The sequence below is a fragment of the Buceros rhinoceros genome, unplaced genomic scaffold, assembly GCF_000710305.1.
Source record: "Buceros rhinoceros silvestris isolate BGI_N320 unplaced genomic scaffold, ASM71030v1 scaffold16569, whole genome shotgun sequence".
NCBI lineage: Eukaryota > Metazoa > Chordata > Aves > Bucerotiformes > Bucerotidae > Buceros > Buceros rhinoceros.
The window spans coordinates 6,225-17,462 of NW_010431323.1; the positions used below are offsets into that span (position 1 = coordinate 6,225).

At 40.8% G+C, this 11,238-nt stretch overlaps 1 protein-coding gene across 1 annotated transcript in view; it reads left to right on the plus strand.

Annotated features, from left to right (window-relative positions):
* Nucleotides 1-11,238, plus strand: part of CDAN1 (codanin 1) — a gene marked incomplete at its 5' end in the record, with an annotated part of 32,593 nt that overhangs the window by 4,419 nt on the left and 16,936 nt on the right. The window contains 12 exons of the mRNA XM_010143403.1: nt 1-99; nt 537-656; nt 1,595-1,673; nt 2,070-2,190; nt 3,215-3,324; nt 4,025-4,114; nt 5,189-5,264; nt 7,452-7,660; nt 8,458-8,572; nt 9,311-9,454; nt 10,106-10,272; nt 10,855-10,936. Of these exons, the coding sequence (XP_010141705.1) occupies nt 1-99; nt 537-656; nt 1,595-1,673; nt 2,070-2,190; nt 3,215-3,324; nt 4,025-4,114; nt 5,189-5,264; nt 7,452-7,660; nt 8,458-8,572; nt 9,311-9,454; nt 10,106-10,272; nt 10,855-10,936 (1,412 nt within the window). The remainder of the gene's footprint in view (nt 100-536; nt 657-1,594; nt 1,674-2,069; nt 2,191-3,214; nt 3,325-4,024; nt 4,115-5,188; nt 5,265-7,451; nt 7,661-8,457; nt 8,573-9,310; nt 9,455-10,105; nt 10,273-10,854; nt 10,937-11,238) is intronic.

Consider the following 11,238-nt stretch of genomic DNA (forward strand, 5'->3'; position numbering starts at 1 on the left):
CTGCTGAAAGCCATCTGGTCACCTGTGCAAATCCTACTAAGGTTTCTTGCAAAACACAGTTGGAGTGCCTGGCGCAGCTCTATTCGTCATGTATAGCAGGTGAAGACCCAGAAAATGTGAGACTGACCTTTCTTTGAGCTTTGAACTTGCATGTGTGTTGTGAGGGGGAGGTGGATGAGCAACAAAAGTTGTGGGACAGTTATATTGTACAAACAAATAACATCTGGAAAAATAAGCTATGCCAACACAGTTACTAGAACAAATGGACACTAGGTAAAAGTTTAAGGAAGGAGGAGAACCTGATGCAGTACTCTGAGCTGCAGTATGCTGAAGTTGTATGGCCCTATCTGAAACCAGACCCCCTTCCCTAACACGTCTTTCCTGTAATTCCCATATTGGTTTGCACTGTGGCTGTGTGTGGGGAGGGAGTTCTTTGCTGACTGTGCCATAGAAAAGGTACCTATCTTTTACCTTTGTTTATTAAAGCGGGTCAGTATTGAATATCCATCTTTAGTATCTCATTTCCTCTCTTCCAGAAAACTTGGTACCAAATATTTTTCTGGAGCTCTTTTTTGTTCTGCAGCTGTTGACATCTAAAGGCACTTCTGCTGCAGAAGATGGGGATAGTGACCTTAAAGTCAATGAAAGAAGTAAAGGTGAGCAATAGTATTGAGGGGAAAGAATGTTACTTCCTTGGAATGGTAGCATGATATGGAGTAGTTGCCTTTAGCTTGGACAGTTGGTCTTAAATTCCATAAAAGTGCCTTATTAACACTGTGGGACTCATCTGAGATGCTGACAAAAATCATACATGTATGGGAAGTGCTTCCACAATATGATAGAGTGGGGTTGCTAGATACTGTTTGAATCTAGTTCTCTGCTATTGTGTGAGATTTGCTGTAGCTACTTGCCAACACTGACTTTGAGAGAAGGACTGATATGCTACAGTCTCACCACCATAAGCCTTGGCAGCTCAGAGGTGCTGGTGGTCAGCTGTGTGTTTCTTCAATGTAAGGTTGAGTTATGAGTGCACAGGATCCATACTTACAGATGTGTAATTATTGCATTTGTTTTTTGGCAAATTCAGTCTTAACCTTGATACAGTTAGTACTTCGATATGGATATAAAAAACAAGAGTGGCTTTAAGATGAGACTCACCCCCCCCCCAAATGCCCCAGTTTTGTTACTCGCTGATTCTTAGGGCTGAGATTAGGAGTACAAGGTCTCTAGCTAAAGGAACAGCAACTGATGACTGGTTGCTCTTGGCCTACTTTTTGTCCTGGTTCCAGTCAGAACATTGAGAAATAATCTTTCCTTTCCCGCAGAGCATTAAACATTGTTCCTTTAAACAGGGCCTCTGTAGTGTAAACATTTAAGCATTAAACATCTGTTGCTTTTAGTATAGGAAGGATAAGGATGGAAGGATTTGTCTATTCAGGTGTCAAAGGATGGGAACTTCTGGAAACGGGATACTGGTCTGGAAGACTATTTTTGGATATAGCAGTTCCTGCTTTCCTTGAGAGCTAATTGTTGGCTTTTTAGATTATAAATGATGATAGGTGCTGTTGTTTTCATGTTTCTTTTTTTGCCTTAGATGCATCAGAGAGACAGCCTTTCCGAAGCGTGCACAATTGTGTTTATTTTGCTGTTCAAGTCTTGGATTATCAGTATGAGTAAGTTGAGTAATTTCTTTGCTCTGCTTGTGTTTGTAAGTGTGTGTGAGATGAAGCAAGCATGCTTGGATTTTAGATCTTTACCACTTACAGGCACAGAGTTGTTAATTTTCCCCCAAAACATGGAACTTGACCTGGATTTGGATGTCTTGAGTTTTACTTGCACTGATCTTTCTCCTGAACTTCAGTGTAATTGTGCAAGAACGAGAGAGCCATGAGATGACAGCAGTAAAATATGTCTCTACAGATGCCGGTAGAATTTCATGCTGGGTGCTTGGGGCTTAGAACTCTTTACTTGGTAGCTTTACTTATGAAAAATGAACATAAGCATTTTTTTAAGTCTGATCATGCATTGTTTATGTGTCTGTCTGGATTTTATCCATGTTGTCTTGGCAGAATTATTTCCCGTTTAGAAAAGGGAATGCTGAAGCTTTTGGCTGAAAATGAACGGATTGCATCTTTTTCTCCCACCTTGCATATGAGGCTCAGACAGGCTTATGAAAGCAGCACAGCCAAGGTAAAAGCTGGCAGACCTCAACTGGTGTAGCTTTAGACCTTTGTGGTTTTGCTCTTTTATTAGCAATGGTTCTGACAGTAAATCTCATTCCTTGTAGTTCCAATACCTTGTCCTGTTGTATTTGGCAAGTGTCTTGCCCAAAAAAAGCTACTTTTTTTTTTCCTTTTCCTCTTGTCAGCGGGTGAGTGAATTGCTAGGTCCAGTGATAGCTGTGAATCACTTGTGACTAGTCTTGTGCTCAGGTCCTGACCTTAACCAGGGATTTTGATAGGGTCAAGTTTTGCTTTTGGCATTCATATCTAGTAAACGTTCATCCCAGAAGAATGGTTGGTTAGGTGCAATATCAGAATGTAGTTTGGAAGAAGTGGATTTGTTTCACGGCTAGAGACTTCTTTCAGCCAAATGAAGCTTCAGAGGAGACAGTGCAGCTTGTGAAAGATCTCCTGATCTGATCTATCTGGGTTAGGGAACTGAAGCTGAGTAGTAGCAATGACTTCCATAGTGTATTTTGTATCTTGTTTCAATCATCTTTTAAAAAGTTACTCTTGCCAGTGAAAGTACTTTCTGAGACTAGGGCATGACAATAGCTGGGTTTTTCACTTAAAGCTGTAAGTGAAGGTCTCCTGTTACTTGAAGACATAGGAGAAAGAAGGATAACACAGGAGTTGCCAGCCACTATCCTGCATTCTCTGGAACCCGATATTAAAGGTACACATTAGCTGTTTGCAGATCGTCTTTCCACGCTCTATCAATACTGATTGCAGTCTGTTTTGCAGAGATTCCTTAAAGGGACGAGATGCTTCCACTCATAATATTGAGCAATTGGGCCTCTGTAGTGTAATGTTGTTTGTAAAACTATTGATGTTTACTAGCAGTTAACAATTGGGAAATGGCTAGTGTCTGAACAACTCAACTTGTGATACTTGGTTTCATCATGTCTTTTCCACACTTTTTCTAGGTCTCAGATTGTTGGATCAATTAGAGACTTATATTAGTCTGATGACCTTCTTTATAATTTCAACAGGTGTCTCTCCTGCTGCCATGCTCTGCACAGTCTGTTTCTTTCCAGCCAGAAACTGACAATCGCTCTAACTTTCCCAGTGATAGAGCATTTCACATATTTAAAAAACAAAGGTGAGTTTCTTCTGCTGTTACTGTATGGCTCACAGGGTATAATCTTTTCATGACTGTAAACAAAGGATATTAAGAATGTCTCATGTATGCTACCTGCTGTAGAAAAATACTGAGATTTTCACTCTAATGAAAAAGAAAAAGAAAGTATTTGTCCATATTGACCGCAGGAGCTAAATGTTTAATGTCTTTAGAGAAGAACAGCCTAATTCTTCAGGAGTTATTGAGACTTCTGGTAAATGCCAGTACAGTGTGTCACCCTACTGGATTGCTTCTGCATTTAAATCTGGTATGCTTTTATTCTTCCTGCCACCTCCCTCCATGCTTGCAGCAACAGGGTGAGGGGAGAATGGCAAGTTGTCTTGGTCCTTTTTTCTCTCCTCATAGGTATTATTTCATGTGGCTTATTCTTTCCTGCCTCTCAGTCTTCAGTATGTCTGGTAATGGGTGTTTTGGTCATTCCGTCAGAGCTTGGGCATAACAAGCTTAAGCACTTGCTGTCAAAGACATGGAAAATGGAAACTCGCTGAAGTACCACTAACATTAATGAATTTTGCAAAGGTATCTGAATGCTTAGAGGCTTGAGTTATTTATTCGGCAGTAGATTCTTGCTGGGGAACTTAGGAGTGATTGAATATTCAGTTGTTGTTACTTCCAATTTTGAAGAGTGGAAATTCATACCCTTAAATATCTTGATTCACAGGGATATATTTTATGAACTGCTGCGTGAATGGGAAGATAACCATGAAAAAACAGGCTGGGACTTTGAAAGAGTTCTGGGCAACAAGATCAGGTAGGAGTCTTAGGCAGCTTCAGCTAGCTCTTTAACGTAGCTGAATTGCAGTGCTGCATACTGGACTCGGCGTCCTAAGTTCCCTGCTCTTCCTAATGGTCTTCTGCGCTAACCTGTGCAGGGAGCTGTGCTTCTTGGCAGATGCTGTCCATGTAAACTTGCTTCTACGTTTAAAAGTATCAGCTGTTATCTTAAAGAAACAAGCTGTAAGTGACAAGAGCCTGATCTGACCAGTCTTGGTGTAGCTCTTTCTCTCTTCATAATAACAGAAAGAGCCACTCTCACAAGCAGTATGTTGTGGTCTGAATATTGTCATTGTGCACACTTGTGAGTGCAGTTCGTGTTTCAAATGCCATGCTCCTCTTAAGCGTGGAGAAGTGTGTTACATGTTCAGAAGCTCTTAGCTCTTCTAATTATTTCAGGTAATTTCAAGTTCAAGTGTATTTGCTCTGAAAACAAGACAACTGTGTCTCTTTCTGTGGAAAGCAAACTTTTTTTAATTTATTGCTTTATTAAAACTGAGTATATATAAAGAAACTATTATGCTTTTGACAGCAGTTGCCTTGGGGTTTTCAGTGTTAAGTCTTAACCACCAGCCTACTCAAGTTACAGGTATGAAGGTGGCTTTTCACCATAGGAGCAAAACAGAGCTGAGATTTAAATGGAGAAGTTTTCCTTCTGTTTGGGCATCAGAAGTACTGCTCTTGTTGTGTCCTTACTGCATATGTGGGAACTGTCAGCGCATTGCTCTGCTCAGGGGAGAGTGGAAGCTGAATGAGTTCATCTTCTCTTTAAGTTACAGCATTATTGCAGGAAAGGAAGAGAGACCTTTTGCCTCTAGAGCTGTGTTAGCTCTGCAGGTGCTCAAAGAGAAATTTTATTTCAGTGGTCAGCAGATGGGGCTCAGTGCTTGAGAAACCTGGCGACAAAGATGTTGCTTTTTGCAGCGTCCTTTGAAGATAGCTTTCTTTAAAGCGGTTATGCTATGCTTTTGGTATATTTGGAAGTTAGAACACTTTTTTGTTTTTGTACCACAGAGATCCAGTCAGCAATTTGTGATGTTTTCTTTCACAGGGCCATGATGGCTCACTTATCTGCAACCTGCAACCACAGCCATTTTGCCAGGCTCTTTCAGAAACAGCTTATCCAGGTAAATTAATTGGTTTTTAAATGAAGATACACGTAAAGCTGATTCGATCCTTCCCCAGCCTGAGAAAAGAAACTGTCTTGCAAGTTTCTTTGAGATTTCCCTATTGAAACTTCTTCTGGGAGAGCCAAGTTTTTTGGATGGGAAATTCCTCCCTTTCGCAGAAATATGAATTGGTGATAAATTACTGATTAACTCTGGTTAAATCAGAGATAAGATACACTGAGCACATCGTGAGCTATAAGAATTCATTCTTCATGGTTATTCAATTTGACCTCCTAATTTTACATCTGTTTATAATTTTTAGAAATTTTAAGGATGTATTTTGACATGTATCAAATGCAAATGTTCCCAGTTATGCTCATGAGCAACAGGAGTGTAGTACCTGCAGAGAATCTCTGGTTCTTCTGTGTAACGCTGCAGCAGCCTCTTTTTGATATAGTATTGCTGTTGAAGTTTACAAGGTACTTTTGGCCATTTCAAACATCATCTGACTTCACTGTAACTGAAGAAATGAAGGAAGAAAAAATGCTTCTCGTTGGAGAATCATTGGATTCTGATAGATATTCACTGCATTGTCTGTAAATGTCTGGTTTATTGGTGGGCTCTTTTTGGATAGCAAAACGGATGCAAAACTCCGCCTAGAGTATTAGCCAATGCACATTGTCAGGAAGTTGTGAGCTGTCGGAATGTTGAAAATTCCTCTAGGGTTTGGTCTGAATTAGCATCAGTGTCCTGTCTGATGTGTGTGCTCACGGAGGTTATGGGAACTGGGCTTTGTTGCATCAACAGAATTTAATTAGGCCTAGATACTGTATTTCTTCTTTATACCTGTGCCTTCTGTCACAGTTTGAAAATGAAGACTGGAGGGATTCGCAAGGGTAGTCAAAGATTTACGCTGATAACTAGGAGTTTTAATGAGTCCAGTGCGTCTGACTAGAAAGTGATGTGTGGAATCTTGTGTGTGTTATGATACTCGTGCAGAAAAGAACCTAGACTGAGGATTTGTGTTGAGGCCAAACAATTTAAAGGTTGGGAAGTGTAACAAGATGTTCTTCTGGGACGGGAGGATACTCAGTCTGGAATAAATGGACCTAGTAGTTGTTCGCTTGATATACATAGTTAAATGTTGCTTTTTAGTGTGATCTCTCTCATTAAAACTATCCTGACTTGGATGTAGGAATATGCAGTCATCAATTCCCTTTACTCAGCATTGGTTACGTTACATCTGGAGTACTTTGTCAAGTTTTGGGCTCACCAGTACAAGAAAGATACAGACTTATTAGAGCAAGTTCAGCGCAGGGGCACATAAGTGATTAAGGGACTAATACATTTTTCATGTGAGGAGAAGCTGAGAGAGGTGGAACTGTTAGCCCGGAGAAGAGAAGGCTCCGGTTGATCTTAGGTTGTACAAATACCTGATGGGAGGGAATGAAGAAGAGGGAGCCGGATTATTCTCAGTACTGTTCACTGACAGGACATGAGGCAGTGAATGCAAATTGGTAAAAAAGGAAATTTCATCTGAACAGAAGATGACACTTTTTTATGGGAGTGCTAAAACACTGAAGTAGATTGCCCGGTGGGGTTATGAAGTCCCAGTCTAGGGAGACATTCAAAACCCAGTTGGATATGGTCCTGGACAACCTGCTCTAGCTGCTCCCGATTGACCAAGAGGGTTGGATTAGATGATCCATGAGGTCCCTTCCAACCGAAGCAGTCTTGCAGTTCTGCGATTCTTTGAGTCTTAAGTAGTATCAATGTGTTTGAGGAAGAGAAGCATTCATTTTTAAGCTTTATTTAACTCTGTGGAAACTCGAGGAAAACCAGGTCTGGGAATGCAGAGTGCAGTATCGTGGTCCTTGGACACTGGGCTAAAGATTCTGTTGAGTGATTCATGAAGACCATGTGGAGAGGTGTTCTCTCCATACACCCAGATGTAGCCTGCTAGATGTGCCTAAGTTAGATGTGTAGAATCAGTGTCATCTCTCAGGATGTTTGTGGCCAAGGCGGGTGTATGTTTTGACATGAGGAAAAGAGAACTTCTGTACGTAGGCTGTCTGAAAAATCCATGCTTGGATTACTCCTAAAACGAAGTCTCGTGAGGAAGAGAGAGTATGTGGTATGAGAGATTAAGTTAAATTATGCCTTATTACAAATTTTCCGCCTCACCACTCTTTATGTCTTCTGAAGATGTGTAAAGGTCCTATTGGTGGTGGCACAAGCTGGGGAGACACCCCAGACCAGGACGTCCTTAATATGCTGGGTTCTGATAATCTGAGCCGTCTGAAGAGGCTGCAGGAGAGATTCGTTGTGCCACAGAGCATCAGAGGACCTTGTCCACCCCCTTCATTCCCTGGGTGCCAGCAGTTCTTCAGGGACTTCATCCTCAGTGCAGGAAGGTTAGCTGCCTGTGGTTGCTCTTTGCTTTGTGAATGTGTGGGTGAGTGGGGAACACCAGCATGTTTCTCTTGTAGAGGGAGTTGTCCAGAAATCTGAGGCATGGTGTAACCTAGGCAGAACGTATCAGTAATGTTTTTAAGCTCCATAATATGACACTTGGTGTTCTTGGCCAGCGTGTATGATGAATGTGTTAATCAATGGTTCTGTCTGAAGCATTGAATGTGTTTGTGTGTGTGTGCTGCATTAGGCCAGACTATATAGTAATAACTTTCCTTCTGTAAAACCATAGTATCTCGTCACAGGCTGTCAGCGTTTCCCAGTGCCAAGGCATGCCATGCTGCCTAGCAAGGGCACTGGACCAGCCAAGTGGTAGTTTCACACATGACCTAGCCATGTGGTAGTGCATGAAGCTAAGGAGTTACAGAATGAAGCCATTCATTCAGGTTCACAGTTTTGTTTAATGAGTTTTTCACAATCCACAGCATGGAGGAGTTGTGGTTTATGGGAGATTTGAATCTTAAGTTCAGTTTAAAGCTTCCTATTTGACAGATCCATCTTATTATCGTTATGCTGGGATTTGCTAAATAGCATCTGTTTGAAAGAGTATAGAAGAATTGTGGAAAAGAAAGGAGTCAGCCAGTCTTGTTGCTTGCTTTCTTGTTTGTCAGTCTGTTACATTGGATTTCTGTGATGCTTGGTACAACTCATGAGACAAGCTTTACATTTTGCAGTGTGTTAGTTGAGATTTTACTGCTGTTTTCAGCCCAGTCTGACTCATCATGATCTTTTGCTGAAGTTACCAGTTCAATCAGCACCTGATGGATAGTCTGTGCCTGAAGATACTCGAACTGAATGGCCTTACTCTGGTGGAGCACGAGCAAAGTGATGGGGAAGCAGATATGGATGAACAGGTAAGCTTGTTTTTTGCAAACATATCTGCTGGGAATTTCCCTGAGGAGTCCCAGTACCCAAAGAATTACTGGTTTGATTGAGAGTGTCCTAGAGCTTCCGCCATTGTATTGGCAGGACAAGACCTTCTCTGATTGGTTTTGTCATAACTTTGCAACTTGGTTTTGGATGTCTGAACCTCTTGCCATTTACTCACGTGCTTCAGGGTGCTTCATAGAACTGTGTCAGATGATGCACGATAGTTTTTTAGGTTGTTAGTACCCTATGTTGGCTTGGGTTATTTCTTTGATCCCAGATGTTGCAGTCAGTTGCAATAGCTCATTGCTACGTTTCCATGTAGAAAGATTTTAGTTAAAATGAATTTGTATTTGTGCCTGCTCATACCTGTTCAGATGTCTCCTCGCTCATCTATACCTATCAGAAGTGTCACAGCTTATAGTCTGTTAGCAAAGTAGCAGCCAAAGGTTCATGAAGACTTGCGGAGCAGTAGTGGTGTAAAAGAGGCAACATGAGATCAGCTCTCTGCTCTTCCGTTGACTCCAAAGTTGTTAATTGAAGATGTGATTGAGCAGCTGCTTGTTTCAGAAAACCCTTTGAATGAATGTGTTTTTATTTGCTGTAAGTGAAGCAGTGGAGGCAGAAGCAATTTAAAATACACGTGAAGGGAGTGGAAGTTCAGTGTAGGTAGTTGTTTTGCCAGTTGAGGTAGCATTGCTCCAGCTTGCTTTTCTTCATTTCAGGATGAAAAGAAGCGTTTCACCGTGGTCCTGTTAAGCCTACGACTCCTTGCCAAGTTCCTGGGGTTTCTAGTTTTCTTGCCATATCGCACTGTAGAGCAACCAACTAGAGACTTGCAAGACTCTGCAGTAACATTAAGAAACCAAGTAAGAACCAAACTCTTCTAAGAAATCTAACCTGGCCTTTTACTTCACGGGCAGATTTTCTAAGTCAAGGAAGGGATTATGAATAGTTACGCCCTTTCAAAGTGAGACAGTTGTTCCTGGGATGATGTTATACTGTTCTGTGCCCCTACTGCATATTCTGGGGTTGGGGACAAAGGAAATCAGAGTTTCTGTGAGCTAGAAAAGAGGGACCAATGCACTCATGGTTTGGCACTCAGTCTTCTGTTATTTCTATAACCTGGGGCTTCACACCAGAACTCTGACCTAGCTAAGAAGAGTTGTATCTATAGCATAAAATCTAGCTACCAGAAATGGTTTTGTTAGTTTCACGTTCATCTTATAGCAGTGTGTCATGCTGAATGCAAGGAGGCAGGGGTTAGACCTTGACTTTGTTTCTACATAGCCAGGCTTGTAGCCGTACTTTTGAAAATCCCAGTGGGACTTCTGGTTGCTGTCAGTGTGTTTTTTACCTCTGCTCATGTGCGAAGAAATGTTTTCATTAGCTAGCAAGTCACCTCTTATTTGTACAGAAGATGAAATCCAAGAAAGAAAAGTCAAGATATAGCTACATTTTTTCTCTAAGTATCAAAAGGTAACTTCCAGCTGCTGCTTTAACTTTTGTTGTCCAATAAGACCCTGCCTATACTGGATGTATTGAAACTTCTGAGACAGTCTATTCGGGATCAACGTTCTATCCTCACTGTTCCTTGGATTGTGGAGTATCTTTCACTTGTGGATCATATTGCTCCTTTCCTTGATTACTACAGGAAAGTATTTTGTCTCTTGCTGCAGGTATACAGGTAAGAGCCTGGGGAAAAGGGTATTTGTTAAGAACTTTACTGTGAAGGTTTGCTTGCATAGTTGAGGTCCCTGGTGTTTGAGAATGCGTGCTGGCTCTAGTTTGAGATTCTTATAAAAATACTTTCTTTTTGGTGCAAATCATAAGCTTATCTTAAATAAAGCTGCATAGGAGGCATATCTTAAACTTAGACATTAATATTTGATTTAAATATGTGGTTTTTCACTAAGTAAACAAAATTCTTTAAATCCGTATTTGCTCATTGTACATCTGCAGTTGTGAATTTTAATCCTTGAATTTGAATCTTAAACCTATAAGGTCTCCCATGCCTAAATAATGCTCTAGTTTTCTTTCCTATACACATGAGGAAAATTCAAAACACATTCTACAGGGTTGTTAACGCTGGTTTTTCCAGTGTAAACTTTAAACAACAGGTTATTCAGACGCCTATGTAGATGCCTATCTTTAGTCTGTATATGGTGACAAATAGTACAGTTAGAAAGTGAATGGTTTGGAATTTTTTTTCCTTGATGAAAATTAGCCTACTGAAATCTAACACTCTTGTGCTTTTGCTGCTTGACAGGTTAATGGTCCTTTCTGAAGATAAGGAGATGAGTTTCCTGAACAAGCTGCTGATTCTTGCAGTTCTGGGTTGGCTTTTTCAGGTAGAGTCTCCTGCGTGCACACAGCTCTTCCCTGAAGGAAGAGCAGTGCACAGAACTCAATAGAAAATAGTATCGAAATGAATTAAAACACTGCAAAACACTAGTTTGTTGTTTTGTTGGGGTTTTTTACACTACTGTGGGGTTTAAAGAATCCTCTGCACTCTAATGGAGAATTATTTTACTTTAGTGGAAATGTGTGAAGCAACATGGTTTTTTTCCAATAGGAATTCTAATTGCTGCTAAAACACATTCTGTACTTAGAAATGTGCGTTCTTGTGAGCAAATTGACAGCCGATTCCTGC